We start from the raw sequence: 19,639 nt of genomic DNA, 5'->3' as shown, positions 1-19,639 counted from the left end.
TTTTCAAATGCATTACATGTGTAATAATCCTTTGAAAATGGCAGATCTACTTGTAGGTGCTATTTTAGTAAGTAACTAAGGTTTTCAAATAATTGTAATGGAGTAAAACATACTATAACATTTGCCTCTGAGATGTAGTTCAGTAGAAGTACTGAAAATGGGAAATACTCCAGTAAAGTAAATTGCTCTGGATTAAGAGCATCTGCTAAATGCCAAAATTGTAAAGTAAAAATATCTCAAAGTTGTACTTTTAAGTACAGTACTTTAAGTAAATGCATTGAGTAAAACCATCTCTCCCTACTGTACCCCCCAGTCTTCCATGATTCAGCTGTCAGTCAAAAACACAGGAACACAACCGCTCTGCGTGGGAGTGAAATGATTTTTCAATGGGACGGCCTCTTGTTTGTTGAGCACTTGTTTGTCCAACTTCTGCTATACAGTAAAGTGCCGTTTCTCACGCCTTTTTTTTACGCCGAGGACCCCCAAATGATTAGCATGTTTGTCCGCAGGTTCGCTGACCGGGAACCCCCCAAGGACCCCCAGACCTCACTTTAGTAAAAGTCAGACTCCTTAATGTAAACGAGAGTGTACAAATCAACAAATGTAACCATTTTTTAATTTACACTACAAATTTGTTACAAAAGGACAAATGCACTGTACGTTTACTGTACCCGAACCTGTGACCGAAGACCACGGCAGCTGTGAGGCCTGGAGTAGAAACTCCATCGTTCACTCTCATGGCCTTATCAGGCTACAGTTCACATGTGTTGGCGATGTGTGTGTGTGTGCTGGGACAACAGAAATGATTGTGCTTTGCATACTGCCTTTGTTTTCATGTCTGTGTTAAAAGAAATTGCTCAAAGTCGAATGACCGCTGAAATCAGAAAGAGAGGGCTTTGTGATTTTCCAGTGATTTGTCAAAACGACAAACATGTGTTACACTACAGCTGCTGTGGGTCACACATGGTGAGATCACTGCTGTTCATGTTGCTAACATTCTGTGGACAGTTGGGTTGGTTACTTTGGTGTCATTTTTAAGAAACGATAACAGTTTGTACCTTGAGTTTACAGTGGGTATTTGAGTGTCAAAGTGGCAAAAAAATAACTCTACTTTTTCACTCAAAAATAATGATCTACAAGCGCTCATAACGATTTGCTGTGAGCTTGTGTATCTGTTATTTTTCGTGAATGTTACCCCCAGATTAGGCATGTGGTTCAGGTAAAAACTATGCGTGAAAAACATTTGCAAAACTACTATAACTACGTTTGGATATTTTGCTTGATACATTTTTTTATTTGTAGGACTGTGCCGTTGTGTGTGTCATGGGAACTCTTAAGAAGTGAAGCAAGTGGGTGTCTAATCTTAACTCCCTCATTTACTGTAATGGCTGACAGATGTAGACCCACTTAGTACAATGTAGACACACACACACACACACACACACACACACACACAGTACCAGTGAACAGGCTGATGTAGTTAGTAGTTACATCACAGTAGGTAGATCCAAGGTCACAATAAGTGTGTTTGTACAGCACAGGGAGAAAACTAAAGTGTCTCTCTCTCTCTCTCTCTCTCTCTCTACAACTGGCTTCTACCAGTGTGAGAACAGACTATTAATTATCACCCCTGATTCAGCACTAGCCAGCTAGCTTCCGAGCAACAATGGAAACCAAACCAGAATACTTCTATGTCCTCATTTCATCCTAGATTTTAAACCATCAGTTTGTGGTGTTTAACATCCCAGGGGCCAGCTTGTATTGTTTGTGAATGATGAGCAATGTTGCTGCCAACTTCAGGCACAGCTTACATTGAGAGTAATGACTCCACATTTATAAAGACAAAGTAGTAGGTTACTACCAGCCAATGGCTGGTAGATTTTCTGTGTAGCTGGTAACTTGGTTTACTCTCCCAGCCATGTAAAGGTCAGGCCTTTTGTCAATTTTTTTTTGCTAATAGACCTGCACAGGAGAGCAGAATGAGAAGCACCTGGTATCTAATCTATATGCTGCTTTTTAAAGATTTCATAATTTCCCCATTTCTGCTTTATTTGATAGAGCAGGGGAATGACACGGCCGGCCGTGGTTCACACTGAAGAGCGAGTCTTACGCTAATTCTGTACGAGTCCTGATTCGGCTGGGAAATTATCTGAAAATGTCTCAAACCAATAATCGAGAAGCAAGGTTTTTATCAAGGAATCAACATAAAAACATTTCTAATAGATATTTTTTAAATCAATTGAATTGATTACTTTTGTTAACCACTACCCTGCATTTTACTTGCTTGCATGTATAAGCTCAGAGCTTGTATATCTGCTATTTTTCCACTAGTTTTTGTTTTGAAATAATCGTTCATTAATCGCAATCCTGGCAAAAGTTTGAAATAATAGTGATATGAATTTTTTGCCTTTTTTGATAGAATACGGGGAGAGAGACGGGGGAAGGCACACAGTAAAGTTTGTCGCGATCGGGACTCAAACTGTCATGCTGGATTACCAGCCAAGGTGCCTGGACCGCTAAACCGGCCCAGGCTGTGATATTAATTTGAAGTCATGTCACCCAGCCAGCCCTATCAGGTTGCCATATGGTATCTGCCTGGCTGTTAATGGTCCAGCACGGGTCAGCGCGTGATTTGTGGAAATAATGCAAAAGCAGACATTTTTTCCTGTAAATTGATTATCAGAGTTTTGTTTAAAAATCTAGTACTGCAGAATCCCTCTGCCTTACCAACAGAACCCCATAGGGAAGAGCCTTGATGTACAGTCAAGTACATCCCCCAGCCAATGCCATGATGTATGCATGACATGTACTGTACCACCCCCCTGGACATGACAATAGTGTATGTCACAGGGACTTAACCCCAATTGAACCTGTACCAAGCAGGGAGGTATTGGGTCCCATCTTTATACTCTTTGATTTGAACCCCGACCTACAAATCTCAGGTCTAACCTCAAAGCCACTGAGCTTTTTAGACATTGACCCAGTTGTCCCCATTTCGGGAATGTCATAAGGAAAAAATATTATCATTATTTTTTGTATTTTAAATTGTGAAAATGGCACATCTGCAAGCTCACAACATGCAGCAATGCTTTGCAAGCTTATAGATGAACTATTTTTTGCCGTTTGTTTGTCATACGACAAAGTATATAGGAGCTTAAGTGGTTAAACACCCCTGCATGACACCATGACCTGTGAACTGCCAGTGTTGGTCAGCTGATTGGGGATCGAGGAAGGATTTAGTCTACATAAGGATCTCTTGGAGTTGAGTCTAATTAGTGTCCATTAGTCTTCTCTTGCGTGTGTCTGTGATTTTACTTGTGTTGCATTTCATATTTTGATAAGAGGGTTTACAGAATAGCCAGATAAGTTTAACGTTTAGCAGAATCGCATAACGGTCTGTCTAACACCATAATGAGTGCCTGTCCTCCTTGAAATTAATCTTAAGTCAGATGGGTAGATGAAAGGATTTGCAGTGTTTCGATGTAAAGATGGTTTTCCCCGTTGTTGCCTGTTGGGTGGGGGATTCTGCATAACATCAGCATGTCGTCGCTGTTGGGTGGAAACCTTGTATGTTCAAAACCGTTACTTTTTAGGAAATGGAAAAAAGAGCCTTTGTTCCAATTGGATCCAATGTAGTTATTATTTAGTCACAGGCTCTGCTTAACATTTTCATTGGCTATATATTTATAAAATCCACAGACTGATGTAACCACTTTCAACCTGGTGGCTATTTTCACGACTTTTGCGTGATACTGTGACAAAAAAATGTTGTACTAGGTTATTATGTTTTAGAAGTTTGGCATGTTCTTCGAGGTGTTAGGATTAGGCTAAGTGTAACATGGTTGGCCATGGTTGAGCGAATTAAATTGTTGAGCATAGTCTGCCTACATATTCTTGTCATTGATGTAGCACAAGATGCTGTTCAACAAGGCACTGTTAATTAGCCTGGTATCATTTTGATACTGTCATCTATCGCACCAATAATCCATCTGGTCTGTTTTGTTTTGGCTGTATTCAAGTGTGTTTATGTTGCCCTTTCAACCCTCAAGTGTTACTGGTGTCTAGAGGGGAAGAGCGCTATGCAGGCCATGTGTCATTGGTATGTTTCACTGGCACTGTAGAGAGAAAAATCATTAGGGAACGGACGTGGGAAGCATGGGCTTTGTGTTGTGACTGATACTGATGAGGTGTTGTCTTTGTCTGAGTAATGGTTTCCTCTGGCATTCTTCCAGTCAACACCACACCAGGACTACCACAACGTTTTGACAGAGATAACTGTGGTTTTAAAAGTAGCATTGTTGTGAGCCCAAATATGTGGCTGTATTTGTTAATAAACTTTGTGGTAATAAACACAATGGTGAGTCCAATATGCCTTTAGATTACACATTATGCTTAGAATAACAATGTAGGCCTATAACTTGAAGGGCTAAAAGGAATATTTATTTAGAATGGATGAATTTGGCTGGCGGGACTTACGGTAAACTGGGATAGATCAGGAGGATATTGTCACAAGGTTACTGTGAGTTACACACTAGGCGAGAGGCATTCAGACATATTGCTACTTGTCATAGATGCTTTGCAGCCCATCAGATAAACGTAACAGCAGCAAACAGAGTAGACACGAGTGATTATTGCTCACTCCTTCTGCCCATGAATCCATCCACAACATCACTACTAGTAATTCTCACCAGCTTGTGTCAAAAAAGTCAAACTATCCCTTTAAGTCATCTTGCTCAATTAGTCTTGCTTGACACGCTCGCTGAAATATTAATATCGGAATGATAATTGTCACTGCTGCTCGTTAGTAAGCAGTTTTGTGATTTGTTACACGAAGATGTAGGCTATTTGATATCTCAGTGTCAGTGGTTTTCAATGTAATGAGTACCAGGCCTGGGACCCACTGCCCACGTGGTCTTTCAAATTGGTCCCAAGGAAATTGAGGGACGGTGGAGTGCTGATAGTTCGAGCATTTCTTTGTTTTTTGCATAGATGTGCAGGTTTTGTTTTGCTTAGTATAAAATGTCATAGTACAACTGTACAATACAAAGAAACATCAAAAGATAATTCTTTCAAACCAAGAAACGCTTCCTGCAACACACTTCAACAGTCAGTTGAGTGTTGAGTCCTCCTCATCGCAGACTAAACTATGGTGGTTTTCTGGAAACTCACTAGAAATTGAACACAAGCATTTGAAGCTCCCCAGAGACCTTAGTGTTTTGTGTTGCTTTATGCTAATTAAACGGTGTATCGTATATCCTCCTTGTGGTGACCCACCTTTCCCACTCCGGACCACCCAGTTTAGCTTTTGTTCATTTCCAAATTTTGCACCAAGAAACTTTACCTTGTCATATCAAATGCAGCAGTTATGTAGTTTGTGACTACCACACAAAGAAAAGAGAGGGGGAAAAACTGGCAAATATGGAGATAATCCATGTTGGCCTACTTCTCATTGGTAGCCCTTGTGTATCATTCTCTAGAATGCATTGACATTAGGAGTTTTGTTTAGCCTGGTCTTTTTTGTTGTTGCTAGAAACAGTCCCTTGTGCTCTAGCTAATGTATGTTAGTACCAGTCCTTGCAATGGGCCTATATGAACCCTAATAACATGAAAGACATGCTTTGCAGGACAAGGAAAATAGGAAATGCAAGGGCAAATCACCACTGTGATTACTGTAACACCACTGTGTTACCTGCGACTCACTAATTCTCGTACCAGTTGCCATGCACGCCCACCCGCCTCCCCGTTCTTGACAGGATGACAGGAGAAAGAAGAATAGGCCTAAAAAAAATACTTTGTTTTCCCATTGGCTGTCATTTTTGGGCTGGGAATTTATTTTATATATATATATATATATATATATATATATATACTTGTATTTCTTTTTCGTGGGAAGGATGGGTAGCAAGACATTTATTTTATTTTATTCAGAGGCATGAGTCGAAGGCTGCCTCCTCGCATCTCAGGGCTAGATACTTAAAAGTCAAACATGGCCAACACGCACCCAGCCTGGGAGCCTAGAGGCTCCAGTGTGGGGGGGAAGAGTATGTCGGCTGAGATCACCATCCATTTATCCACTCGCCCTGTCTCCCTTCTGCGGACGAAAACAGACACCGGCACTGTTTCACCTCCTCAATTATGTCTGCAAATTATTTAGTATTCAATCGAATTATTTGTGGCGGTGCTTTGCATGGGCAGATGACGGACACGGTACACAGGTCCATGCTGTGTTGTGTTGTGCGTCTCCTTGCGATGACGCAATCCAAAACATTTGCGCATGTGATATTTTAGATGAAAGAAAACTTTTTTTTTTTTTCACCAAATGCCAATAAAATCATCTGGGTCGCACATATTTAGAGTCTGTCGGCAACCGGAAACCAAAGTATTATTTTGTTATGCCAAATGAATCCGCACCATGACAGGCAACGCTGAAGCGGCACAACAAGCTAAATAGCTAAATAATATATAATATAGATAATAATAATAATATAAATATAGGTCCAGTGCTAGTTGATGTGTCTGTAAAGCGTTATACTATTAGTATTTATTATAGAGTGCCGACGTCCTGATTCAATCGCTCATCCTCTGGTTCACGGAAGTTTTTCTCTAGGGAAAATAACATCTTCTTAAATCGTCTCAAGAATTGTGGTCCAATAATTGTTGGGGAGGGTCTCTGTATCGTTTACGATACAGTCTGTCGCGGGTGGGGGAGCCCACGGCAACTGGCACGAGAATGTGTGAGTCGCGCGTTACCCACTCCTGGTCAGCACTGGTCAACATCCCACAGGCTGCAGCGGTCCGCAGGGTCACAGTTTGAGTATGGTTGAGTTAGCAGACCTACATTCTGTTGTTGTTACTGTCACTGACTGTATGTTCTCACTGCAGGACCACACATCTACTTCAATAGGAAGTGCAGCGATCCCAGGGACCGTAGTGGAAGCAGAGCAGAGCTCATCAGTCTGTCTCTGTCCCTCTCACAGCCCTGTCTTTCTCACTGCTCAGCCAGGCATACACAACACACAGGCCACTAGTGGAATGTAGGGAGTGGGGCATAGACACAGTCAAGGGGGCGAGTGGTGTACTTGGTAGAGAAGCAAAGGAGTATGGAGATGATGGGGAAAGTGCTTGTAAAAGACAGTTGCTGTGGACAGAACAGGATATAGGGGAGGTAATGAGTGGGAGGGAGAGACGAGAGAAGACTAGAGACAATAGAAGAGTGAGATGCAGGAGAGAGAGAGATGGAAACCATAACTGGGAACTGGAGTATTTGTTGTGTTTAGGGAGGGATCTGTTAATTTGTCTGTGTGAGCAGAGGCCGGGGCCCTCTAACTTCTGGATTGCTGTGTGTTTGTTTTGTGTGCGCCCTATTGAATGTCAGAGGCTAGAGCACAGCATTGTATTTCTCTTTAACTACAAGGCAATAGGCAAGGCATTTCCTGGTGGTTAAGTCTGTTGCAAATCACACCTAAAATATAATTTGGCTCAGTATGCAATTCATTGTTCACTATTCATTTCCTTCAGTTTCAATTTGATCTATATTTAGTTTACCTCTCATCATATGGTGAGTGAGTGTAAAATCAACCTAAAGTATTGGGGTAACGGAGTAGTGTGCTAGTCAGAATAGACAAGACACCTGTTGCTCTTCCTCTCTGGGTAGGTACCAGCCAAGTTAGTGCTCACTCTGGCCAAGACCTTGCTGGTTGATTGAGTATCGTATTGTCCCGAATATAACACGACTCTGATTATAAGACGAGAAAATGTTTTCCCGCGATGGGATGCAATGTATAGACGACCAGCGACTGCACCTTAGTCTCAGCCGGGCTCGGCATGCGCTCATTGCAGCTACAGCAAGAGACTAGTACACTACGGCAGTACTTGAACCACAGTACTAACGTTACGTTTAATCATTCATTCTGTGTCCGCCCAGCACAACACTTACAATACTTTCATTACCGTAAGCCAGCGGTTCCCAAACCTTTTTGGCCATGCACCCCCTGTTACCTCCTGACCTAGCTAACGCACCCCCCCGCATGGAAATATAAATTGCATGCTATATAGAGATATATACATTTCCTCTTCATCCACATATATGCAACCTGAATATGGCATATATATGCAGCATAGGCAAGGCTATATTCTGCATATACTTGCCATATATTGGCATAATATGTTAATATATTTAAAATAAAACCATGATAACACCACCATTAGCCTTTTCATGTCGTGCACCCCCTAGAAGGCGCCCGCGCACCACAAGGTGCATGCACCACAGTTTGGGAATGTTAATTCCCAATTAAATATTAATAATTGTTTGCGTTTTGGGTAAATGTGTTTATTTATTAACTAGCCGTGTAATAAGCATGTGTTACTTCTCAACAACTACTGGCGTGGCATATATCACCCCTTGCTTAATATATGACTAAACTACCAGTCTGAGTCCATGGATGGATCCATGGTGACAGACAGGGTCTGTGAGCTGTTTTTTTTCTTCTTTTCTTTTACTGTTTTTCTTTTGCGGCTTTCACCTTTATTTTATATTTTTTATGGAGGAACAGACAGTAGGCTGACAGGAAATGGGGGATAGAGATGGGGATAACATTTGTAATAAACCAAACCGTTTGTAAATCCGTCTAAATTTGAGCAAGTCATGAGTATTTTTGTTTGAATTGATCAACAGCTACCACAGTACCTACTGTACGGTAGAACTGCAGCAAGATGGCCGCCTCGAGCCTTCTAGCCTTTATGTATGTCTCTATGGTTTCACCTAGCCTTGTGTTCTTCACTTTTCTGTTCTGCCAGCCAAGGAAAGTTCTGATTGGCTACCCTGGCGCTTTCTGGCCTAAGGGGGAAGGTACTACCGTAGTACGCAGTACGCACCTGTTGTTGCAGCTGTCAATCACTTTGACAATCTGCCTGAAGCTCACCTGTTCCACTAACACCCGTCTAATCCAAGCCTTTCATTGACTTCCTTCCTTCCTTCCTTGCTTGACTTCCTTCCTTCCTTGCTTCCTTTATGATGAATTGAACATGGTGGACCCTCTTGTAAACAAGTGTAATGCTTAATTGGGTCGTCCACTCACAGTTAACAGTCTTTGTATTGAGTTTGTTCTTGAAATGTACTGTAATTCTGCAAACTGTTAATACATATTTCAATCAATCAATCAGACTCAGGTGTACACTGCCAGCCAGCTGCTGTTTAACATTGCTTGCTAGTTGCTGTATGTATCTTTATTAATCTGCATCTTTTTTGTTTGCTCACTTTTGCCTTCATGTTCATCAAATTGCCTGCAGCAGTCTGTTTCTGCTCCCACATGTCTGCAGTGCATTGGTGTGTGGATATTGCCTGAAAATCGGGTCCATTACAAACCCGGTTTCGGCATTTATCGAGACCAGAGTATAAATAAGCTTTTGGCTTATCGGCCTTTTATCGGGTATAGCAGCAGCAGCTGGAGGGGGGGGCGGTGGGGGGGGGGGGGGGGGGGGGGTAGCGCATCTCAAGCCGTAGGTGTGAACGGGGGACAATTTAAAACAAAGGTGGCTTGCTGTAGTTTGCGACTAACAGAAATTTGCATGCACAAGTGCTGCCAAGTAGGCTATCTTTTGTTGTTTTTCTTTCTCCCCCTCTCTTCGAAGTTAGACTGGACAAATAAGCTCTAAACTGGGTGGGTGTGGGTGGAACGGGTGGAAAAGTTTGGTTACATTTTAAAAGTCAAGAGGGGAGCTAAATGCAATAATGTAGCACAGTTGTTAACTTAATTAGTAGGCTACAGGCACGAAAGGGAACATTTCGACAATGCATAGGCTTCTGTCACTAATGCATTTTTTTAAATTTCGAACAATCAGTCATGCGCCTGTCGCCTAGTGAAACATATGAGCTTTGAGTTTGGTGGCTCTGTAATCTGTTTGCCTTGGAGCACCTGTGGCTCCTCTGAGATTCAAACCTGTATCGCTCCACATATCTTGCAGATTGCAAGAAATGTATATTCTCTTGCAGCTGATAGCCGATCTACAAGCTCACACGGTCAGCTATTCTCAGTATAAATTAGACTTTCTGGATAGTCCGAGGAGGAGGCAGCACAGTCTGCCTCCATTTTGAAAGCCACAATCCTTGCACACATCCAGACTTCCATAATTATGTGAATTTGAGATTGACATATTTCACAATCCCCACTTGGTGGTGTCTTATTACAAAGCCTATTTATTTACAGCCTGTTTTTAATAAGGGCCCGCAAACAATAACTCAAACTGGCAGCCCATCCATCTCGCTAATATTAAGACTAAGCTAATCATCAGAGAGTGTACAACATTCATTGCATCACTTTGTGTAATGATGATCAGTGAAATTCCCTGCAGCCACATCTGTGAGATTTCCATATTTTTCCACATACCTCAAAGCTGCGCTAGTTATTGAAAGCCTCGAGCTTGTGTGCGCTACTGTACCTATTGCTGTCAAAATTAAAACATTGATGATTGAGACCTAGGGATTTGTATGCCCAGTCATTTGTTTCCAGTAATTGACCAGGACATCACTAAATCTTTGTGGACAGAAAGGTGGATACAGCAAATTGAATAGGAATAATACATTCAGTGTGTAGCGGGTTAGGTTTGCTCCTTCACTGTTGACCACTACAATCAAATCTAGTCCTACGCTTTACCCCCCTCCATTTGAAATAAACATTAGGAGACTGGTACGGTGGGTGGCTGTAGACTAGACAGGATTCAATCCTAGGCTTAAGATTGATTTTGTTTGTGTCAATGTCATGCAAGGGTTTTTACCTGATGGTGTAGTAGCCATTATATTGTTGAGTTGACTGTAGTGTAGTGTTGCACGGGTGAGGGTTTCTTATGACCCGCGGGTCCTGCAAGTATTAATAATTTGACTCGTCTCAGCCCGCCCTGCACAACCACATCAATTTTCACAACCTGCGTTGACATTAAATACACTGAATCATTAAATTCTGCTTTTATTCCGTCAAAAAGTTGCTTGTTAACAGCTAATAATGTCACTGGCAAGCACGCAAGGTCCAGGGTGTTACACGAAAACCAGTGACCTATCACCGAAGCCTTGCAGTCTGTGGTAGTTGCGTATAATAATTCTACCGTATTCAATGGATCAACACATTTGATGTAACATGCCTACATTCATTTGTCAACACTAGCATAGACCACTGTTGTCTCAGTGTGTTTCTGGGTGGGGTTCAAATAGTCTGACTGTCTGTGACGTGGGTTTGTAGTGCAGCAGTATGGCAACCACATGACTGAGACTCATGTCTTCTCACTCACCCGGAACCGGGCCGGCACCCTGGACGCGCTCCTTTGGCTCTGGAAGTTCTGGGGACCCCCACACGGAGTTGCACCACTCAGTTCACATGGGTGTGATTTATTTAAATTATATATATTCTTTTGGGACATGTCATGTGGTCTACCAGCACAGCCTTTGTTTAGACCCCTGGTTTAGAATGTAGGTATATGTCTTTATAGGCTACTTGTGTATGTATGCAGCAATCAATACTCTTGGGTATTGATTTGATAGTGTGTGCGTGATTCATTGTGCCACAACAAGTGTGTGCACTACAGGTGATCGATTATTATGCTGCCATAAATCAACAAGAACATGAGCTCTGATTGGTTGTCATCGGTAGGAAGGAGGACCAGATGCTGTACAGTATATTATATCATAAACATTAGTGGCCAGTTTGGTCTGTTTTTTTTGGTCTGTTCAGCTAGTTCTAATAACACAGTGGCAGGCCGCTGTTTGACCAAAGGGAGTGTCTCCTTTGATATCCACTGACAAAGCAATGGTGTGTGTGTCCAACCAACAGTAGGTCTTTCTGCTCTGTCTGAACAATAGTAAACATACCACATGGTTCTTGTACTTGACTTGACCAATCTGTCAGTCAAATATTTTAACTTAATGTGTAATATGTAACCTTTTCTGCTGGAAACGTTGTGTGGCTTACTGGCTTCACTTGTTTAAGGATGCCTGGGACCCTCTGAATCCTGTCTACAAGACGGATGGAGATTGGATTGGAGAACGGCAAAAGGCTTGAATAATATATAAGGAGCTTGTAACTGTGACAAAACAAACCTGCCTCTGTTTACTCAATTTGATCGGCCCCAACACCACGTGGACCTTTCTGAATGGTCTAGAGCCATTTTAAATTGAGTGCAAACTTTGCCCATGCTGGTACAGGACATGAATGCCCGCCCGGTAACCCTTAAAATGAGTGTGCCCATTGAAACATGTACTGGGCTGAGCTTTGTCCCTATGTTCTTGACTACTGTAGCTAGGGGGCTTTACTGAGTTTGTCTGTGGGTCTCCGACCCCACACAGTCATTGTCATTCGCTCACAAAATAGTGATTGGCTGGTATAGCATGCATTCCCACATGCGACCCCTTTAGACCAAAACATGACATTTTACCAGGTGGGGAATTGAAATGTATTATTTTATATATCTAATATTTATATCTAATCTATAATAATCTGTCTGTCTGTCTAAATTGTTAACATAATTATTTGTGATGAAACAGGAATACTTTTCCATATTGGTACAGTACAAAGCGTTCATATGAGCAATAGGCCTATTCAGGGAAAGTAAAGTCATGTGTTTTTAGTACATGGACATGGCGATCAGCCTTTTTTCTTTTTCTTTTGACCAGCAGCACAGTGTGTGTGTGTGTGTGTGTGTGTGTGTGTGTTTTATTCAATAGACATGAAGGCGACAGTGTTTTCTTGACTCCTCAACAGCAGTATTACATTTCCCAGTCTCACACCATTACTTTATAGCAGCATCAACCCGCCTTTAAAGGAAAATGTCACCAGACGCATCCAAGCATACACTGATTACACCATTTTGTTGTCGGTCCATTGCTTTTCAGGAGTTGATCCATGGATTGTCCTCCCTCCGGCAGTACTTAGAACTGTCTGTGACTGATGCTGAGACCACTGGCTGCCATTAGTAGGCTAAATGTTAGAGAGTGCTTGTCGTATTAGTAATGTGGAGTCTATTGTAGTTGCTGTAAGTCATTGACCTTCAACTAGGCCTAAAGGTCACAGCAGTTTAAATGCCACTAGGATGTTGAATGCTCAGTCAGCGTTGAAAGCTCAGTGGAATAAACAGAGCCAACTGCCTGAGCAGAAAATTTAATTAGACTTTGTTGTCTGCCAAGTTCCAACCACTGTGGCCACTGGCCAGTTAAGTCAAAATGTCAATATTTCACTATTTTGACCATCCATGATGTCTGCTAGAGCGGTCAAAAACAACAGCTAGAGCCGGGTCTTTCCAATTTGCCTGTTGGTTAACGTTTTGTGCCCATTTCCCACCCTGATCATCATTCTGTTAATGTTTGTGCCTCTGCTGCTCTGTTGTGCAGAGGCGTGGCTATGCGGGGAAAACAAGTGAGCAATCCACTTGTCCCTGCTTGTACTGTAGGTCCAAATCCACAGCACATTCTTCATAAGTTTGTTGAGCCGAATCGAAACTGACTGTTTTCTCATGATGCATATTGTATTATATTGTGGCAGAAAAAGGTTAAAGGTTAAAGCCAATGACTTTGTTATTCAGGCAGAGAGAAACGAATACTAACCAGTTGGCTGTGTCAATTCAGTCTTAAAAAAAAGGGAGGGACGGACAAAGCTGGGCATTGGAGTGCTGCACCCTATGGTTGCACCACTCAAAAATGAGAGATTCATTTAGCTATAGCCTTAAGACAGGGAGGAGTCTGTGTGTTAGTGTTTTGCATGGGCTGTGATACTAGTACTACACGTTTGTATCTTTTGCAGTTTTGCACTCTGCCTTATCTTCTCTCAACTATTTAACCTTGTCCTGTCTTCCCTCTGTCTTTAATTACCAAACACAGCTGTACAAAGTAAGAGCGGACACAAATGCAAACATGTGGCAGATTTAGGCCTAACATTATGTTAGAAGCTTGTGCGTTAGTGTTTCTGTCCATAGTATGTTATTTGTGTCCTGTTTGTTTGCTGGGGGATTCCACTTGGTGTCACCTTCCTTCTAAGCTCAGCATTACAGACAGACCATGAAGGACATAGTCCAATGCAAACAAAACAATAGAGAACAAAGTGGTTTTCAGATATGAGGCCACAGCTTATGTGTATTTGTTGCTTGTGCTTCTGCTGCACAAAGTGTACATGCTAATTGGTTTGAGGAAACATGCACTTTGGAAGATTCTACTTCCTCCACTGCACTGTGCTGCGAACCCTCCCTGTATTTCACATCAGTCAAGGAAAGCGTGCGAGGGTAGATGGATTATTTGTTATCCTAGAGCCAATACTGTTTAGCATTTTTAATCCATACACAGGGGTTGACACTGACACTAAGGGTTGCCCACCTGCCCCTGGCAGGTAAATTAGCAGGTGGAGTTTGCTTTCAGTACCAGGAAAGTGCTCGTTTGAGAAACACAACATGAGTTACCTGAACGTGGCCAGAGCGTCCTGGTTGTGTCCTGGTTTTGGGGATGTCTTTATCCATTACTACAGTGTGTTTTCACGTACAAATATAAAAATGCAATTCATTATTATTATTCATTATAATACCTGAACCTTTCCTTCCTCCCTCCCTGCAGGTCTGATGCTAGGCCGCAGCCTCGCGCTCTGCTGCCGTCACCACTACCATGTTCACCAAAAAGAAGAAGTCTCGCATCCAGATCTCGGCGCCATCCAACTTCGAGCACCGCGTTCACACCGACTTCGACGAGCAGGAGCAGAAGTTTGTGGGCTTGCCACGGCAATGGCAATCCCTGATCGAGGACACAGCAAAGCGGCCCAAGCCCTTCATCGATGCCACCGTCATCACCGCCGTCGAGCCACGCAAGGTGTGTGTGTGTGTGTGTGTGTGTGTGGGTGGTGGTCACGGGGTCCATCAGTACTGCTCAGTATAACTTTTGATAGATTACACGTGGTTATGGAACATGGCAGTAATAGAATCTTATTAATCTTTGTGTATATGTATTTTATGTATCTATTAGACTACCGTAAATTCTTCCTAAATCTGATTTATTTTGCATGTTAATACAATCAGTGTTTGCGTTTAATCATGACCCCTGTATTGTGATGGTATTGCCAGCTTTTCACTGATGGCGTAATTATTTCTGAATGAGCAAAGATAGAAATTGTGGAATCAACATTGACTGGACAGTTTACGAGCCAGTCCCAAAGCTTTGGCAGCTTTTGGCTTGTGGTTGCTTTTAACTGACCATGTGCTATCTCTGTGTGTGTGTGTGTGTGTGTGTGTGTGTGTGTGTTTGTGTGTCTCCAGACCATTGTGCGTGGCAGTAAGCTGGGAGTGGATGGCTCTCTGACATGGCTGCTGGACGAGTTCGACACCATGTCTGTGACTCGCTCCAACTCACTCAGACGAGGCAGCCCCCCCGTCCTGCCCCGGCGAGACTCTGGCTCCTCTGGAGGACAAGAGAATGGAGATCCTCACCACAGACAACACCCACACACCGACAGGTAGGTACCAGGAAACATGCTAACGAGTAATGTGACACCTATAGAAACACAGAGGCATGGGACTATAGTAAGGTTACCACTCAGACTCAGATTGCCAGCTAATCCATATATTGTCCCACATATTGGGCGGCCGTGGCTCAGGGGTAAAGAGGCAAGACTCTGAACCCTTAATTGCTCCCAATGTGCAGGTTGGTGCATGGTTTTCTCCGACATCGGTGTGTGTGTGTGTGTGTGTGCATTACATTCACCCAATCTATATAAAGCGCTTTGGATAAAACGCTATATAAATGCACAATTTACCTTTTGTATTAAGAATTGGCAAAGCAAGGTTTTGTTAGCCTGCTAGGATGTAATCCTGCTACCCTAATAGACAGGGGTGCATGAGCACCTGGCCGTTCATTCGTGCTCTATCTCCGACCAAGCCACACTTCCACCACACATCTCTCTATGCAAAATAAAACCTGCACACTCCCACAAAAGACATAGACTACATTGCATTCGCCAAAAATGTCTTCTTTACTGTTTAAATATTACTTTTCTGAAACACGCTATTCTTGCTCAACCTCAACAGCCTACGTCAGAATCGTCATGTTGGCGTCTACTACGCCAACTACGTTCACTTAATGGGGCCAGTCCTTCACAGTGACACACGCGTTAGATCAACCACGCGACCGGGATGGTTTCTACCCCTCAATGTCGTGCCTACTCTACACTGCCATCCCAAGTCCCCTCCCCCTTTCACTGCTCCTGTGTGTGACCTGTGAACTACTCTCTGACTGCACTGTGGCTTGATTTATATGTGCGAGGTTGAAATGTAATGCACATAAATTAATTATAGGTCCAGCAAGCAAATCATGATTGTCTGTTTGTGCTCAATAGGTCACCATCACATTCCGATTTTAGGTGTTGTGTTTTCTATGACATTTATTTGGGCCAGTAGTTTCATATCTATCCTTTTTCCGACCAACACAGAACATGCTAACGGTGTTAGCGCGTTAGCATCCATCTTGCTTTTGATTTATATGTGCGAGGTGGAAATGTAATGCACATAAATTAATTATAGGTCCAGCAAGCAAATCATGATTGTCTGTTTGTGCTCAATAGGTCACCATCACATTCCGATTTTAGGTGTTGTGTTTTGTATGACACTTTGGCCAGTAGTTTCATATCTATCCTTTTTCCTTTGACCAACACAGACCATGCTAACGGTGTTAGCGCGTTAGCATCACACAGCTTACAGCGTCAGTGTTGCATGAATACTTTCAACCATGACAATGCCGACTACTTTTGCTACACACACTTCCCAAGGATTATGGAGATGTCTTTATTTATTTTTTAAGGTTGAGAAATGAAATAATTATGGTCGTTTCTAATCTCAGCATTTCACAAGAGAAAGACGTGGATGCCTTTCGCTGCGCTGTTGGCGTTGCCATGTCTCATAGAAACAAGTAAATAGGTATTTAAAAAGAATCCCAAAACAAGCGCATATAACAGGGGTCTGTAACCTATTTTAAATGAAGTGCCATGTTTTTATTTTCTAGATAGTGAGTCAGCCACAAGCTCACATCACAACAATAATCCATGTAATAATCACAATAACAATACTAATAATAATAATCATAATAATCCTGCTACCCTAATAGACAGGGGTACATAAGCACATGGCCGTTTATCCAACAGCTTTCTCCGACCCAACCACACTTTCACCACACATCTCTATATGCAAAATAAATTCGGCACACTCCCAGAATACATATAGGCTACATTTCATTGAAAGAAATGTCTTAATTACTGAATAAATATTACTTTTGTCAACCACGCCATTGTTGCTCAACATCACCAGCCTACGTCAGAATCGTCATGTTGGCGTCTACTACGCCAACTACGTTCACTTATTGGGGCCAGTCCTTCACAGTGACACACGCGTTAGATGAACCACGCGACCGGGATGGTTTCTACCCCTCAATGTCGTGCATTTGCTGCGCCCTTCTAATGCTGCGCCACGCCTACTCTATACTGCTCCATGCGACTCGAACAGCGTCAGCAGCAGCAGCTCCGAGCCTCCGTCAGAAAGGCTGCCCACAGCACTGCACAGCCCCACACCCAAATGAATCGAATGAATGAATAAGGCGCTTATATCGCTATTGCTCAGTGGATGGGACATTTACATTAAAAGCAATCGGATGGACGCGTGGATAACGGCATGGTTGTGTGCAATCGGAGGGAAAGCTTCCATAATCCATATAGCTTCCATGCTAGCTGCTTCAGACACAGGGGAGGGGAGGGAGAAATAGTGCGAAATAGCGCTTATGCAACAATTACCCTAAAACACAAACACCTCAACTCGATGTCATTGTGAATAAGAATTTCGAGCGAAATAATAATTTTTGGAAGGACACTTTCACCCAGTATGAAGCTAAATGTGGAAGCCGTGTGTGTCACACCAAAACGGCTGACCTATAGAATCCTGTAACCAGCCTCTCGCACTGCCTGCGAGTTGGCTCCGTCTAAGGCTCCGTCTTATGAGCAAATTTAGAACTTCCGGTCTGACAGCTAGCAGATTTAAGACATCCGGTTGCTTTCAGAATAAAATAAGATTATTTAATTCGTTAATTAAATAATTTTTACATTACATTATTAGTATTATTATTACATTACAGTTATTGTAAAGACACACATTATGTTTCTGTGTAAAAATAAGTAATTAAATAACATAAAAAAGTTATCTAAATGGATAAATGCTATTCACTGGAGTGCATGGACTTTATAAAGTGGACACTGGACAAAAGACGGCTCCGCCAGGCAACTATCTGGACATACCCACGCGTTTGGGAAGATGTCCTCTACCACCCCACAGTCTCCGCTAAGCGGGAGAGGTGTAAAATTCACAGCAGCAGAGCTTCTACTGGGGTCAATGCAAAAAAATGTACCGTTTCCGGACCCAGAATGGACACTGGACAAAGAGGCCTCCGCGAGGCAACTATCTGGACATACCCACGCGTCCGGGGAGATGTCCTCTACCACCCCACAGTCTCCGCTAAGCGGGAGAGGTGTAAAATTCAGAGCAGCAGACCTTCTATTGGGGTCAACACTCAAAAAAGTGCCGTTTCCAGACCCAGAATGGACACTGGACAAAGAGGCCTCCGCGAGGCAACTATCTGGACATACCCACGCGTCCGGGGAGATGTCCTCTACCACCCCACAGTCTCCGCTAAGCGAGAGAGGTGTAAAATTCAGAGCAGCAGAGCTTCTACTGGGGTCAATGCAAAATAAATTACCGTTTCCGGACCCAGACTGGACACTGGACAAAAGACGGCTCCGCGAGGCAACTATCTGGACATACCCACGCGTCCGGGGAGATGTCCTCTACCACCCCACAGTCTCCGCTAAGCGGGAGAGGTGTAAAATTCAGAGCAGCAGACCTTCTATTGGGGTCAACACTCAAAAAAGTGCCGTTTCCAGACCCAGAATGGACACTGGACAAAGAGGCCTCCGCGAGGCAACTATCTGGACATACCCACGCGTCCGGGGAGATGTCCTCTACCACCCCACAGTCTCCGCTAAGCGAGAGAGGTGTAAAATTCAGAGCAGCAGAGCTTCTACTGGGGTCAATGCAAAATAAATTACCGTTTCCGGACCCAGACTGGACACTGGACAAAAGACGGCTCCGCGAGGCAACTATCTGGACATACCCACGCGTCCGGGGAGATGTCCTCTACCACCCCACAGTCTCCGCTAAGCGGGAGAGGTGTAAAATTCAGAGCAGCAGACCTTCTATTGGGGTCAACACTCAAAAAAGTGCCGTTTCCAGACCCAGAATGGACACTGGACAAAGAGGCCTCCGCGAGGCAACTATCTGGACATACCCACGCGTCCGGGGAGATGTCCTCTACCACCCCACAGTCTCCGCTAAGCGAGTAAATGGGTGCTTATATTTCTATGTGAAATGTGGTGATGCTGGCATCACAATAGATGCCAGCATCACGCTGCCTCCGTCTAATAAGCACATTTACAACTTCCTGTTTGGAAACCGAAACAGATGCTTCTGACATTTGCCTGTGCGTGCTTAATCGTTGTACTTCTGAACACATTTCCCAAATCTCAGTGATTTATCCACACATCGCTCTGTGTGTGTGTGTGTGTGTGTGTGTGTGTGTGTGTGTGTGTCG

The 19,639-nt window shown here is 43.1% G+C and overlaps 1 protein-coding gene across 3 annotated transcripts in view; it reads left to right on the top strand.

Moving 5' to 3' along the window:
- Positions 1 to 19,639, top strand: part of pak4 (p21 protein (Cdc42/Rac)-activated kinase 4) — a 51,337-nt gene that overhangs the window by 16,308 nt on the left and 15,390 nt on the right. For 2 of the 3 annotated variants that reach the window (XM_080772405.1, XM_080772404.1), the window contains exons 2-3: positions 14,582 to 14,830; positions 15,274 to 15,470. In XM_080772405.1, the coding sequence (XP_080628531.1) occupies positions 14,630 to 14,830; positions 15,274 to 15,470 (398 nt within the window). In that variant the 5' untranslated portion in view covers positions 14,582 to 14,629. The remainder of the gene's footprint in view (positions 1 to 14,581; positions 14,831 to 15,273; positions 15,471 to 19,639) is intronic. The other variant, XM_080772406.1, reaches the window with a different exon arrangement.

This window comes from Protomyctophum bolini, assembly GCF_963924005.1.
Source record: "Protomyctophum bolini genome assembly, chromosome: 9".
In the NCBI taxonomy this organism is placed as follows: domain Eukaryota; kingdom Metazoa; phylum Chordata; class Actinopteri; order Myctophiformes; family Myctophidae; genus Protomyctophum; species Protomyctophum bolini.
Note: the sequence above shows the minus strand (reverse complement) of the source record. Positions and strands in the feature narration are given on the sequence as shown.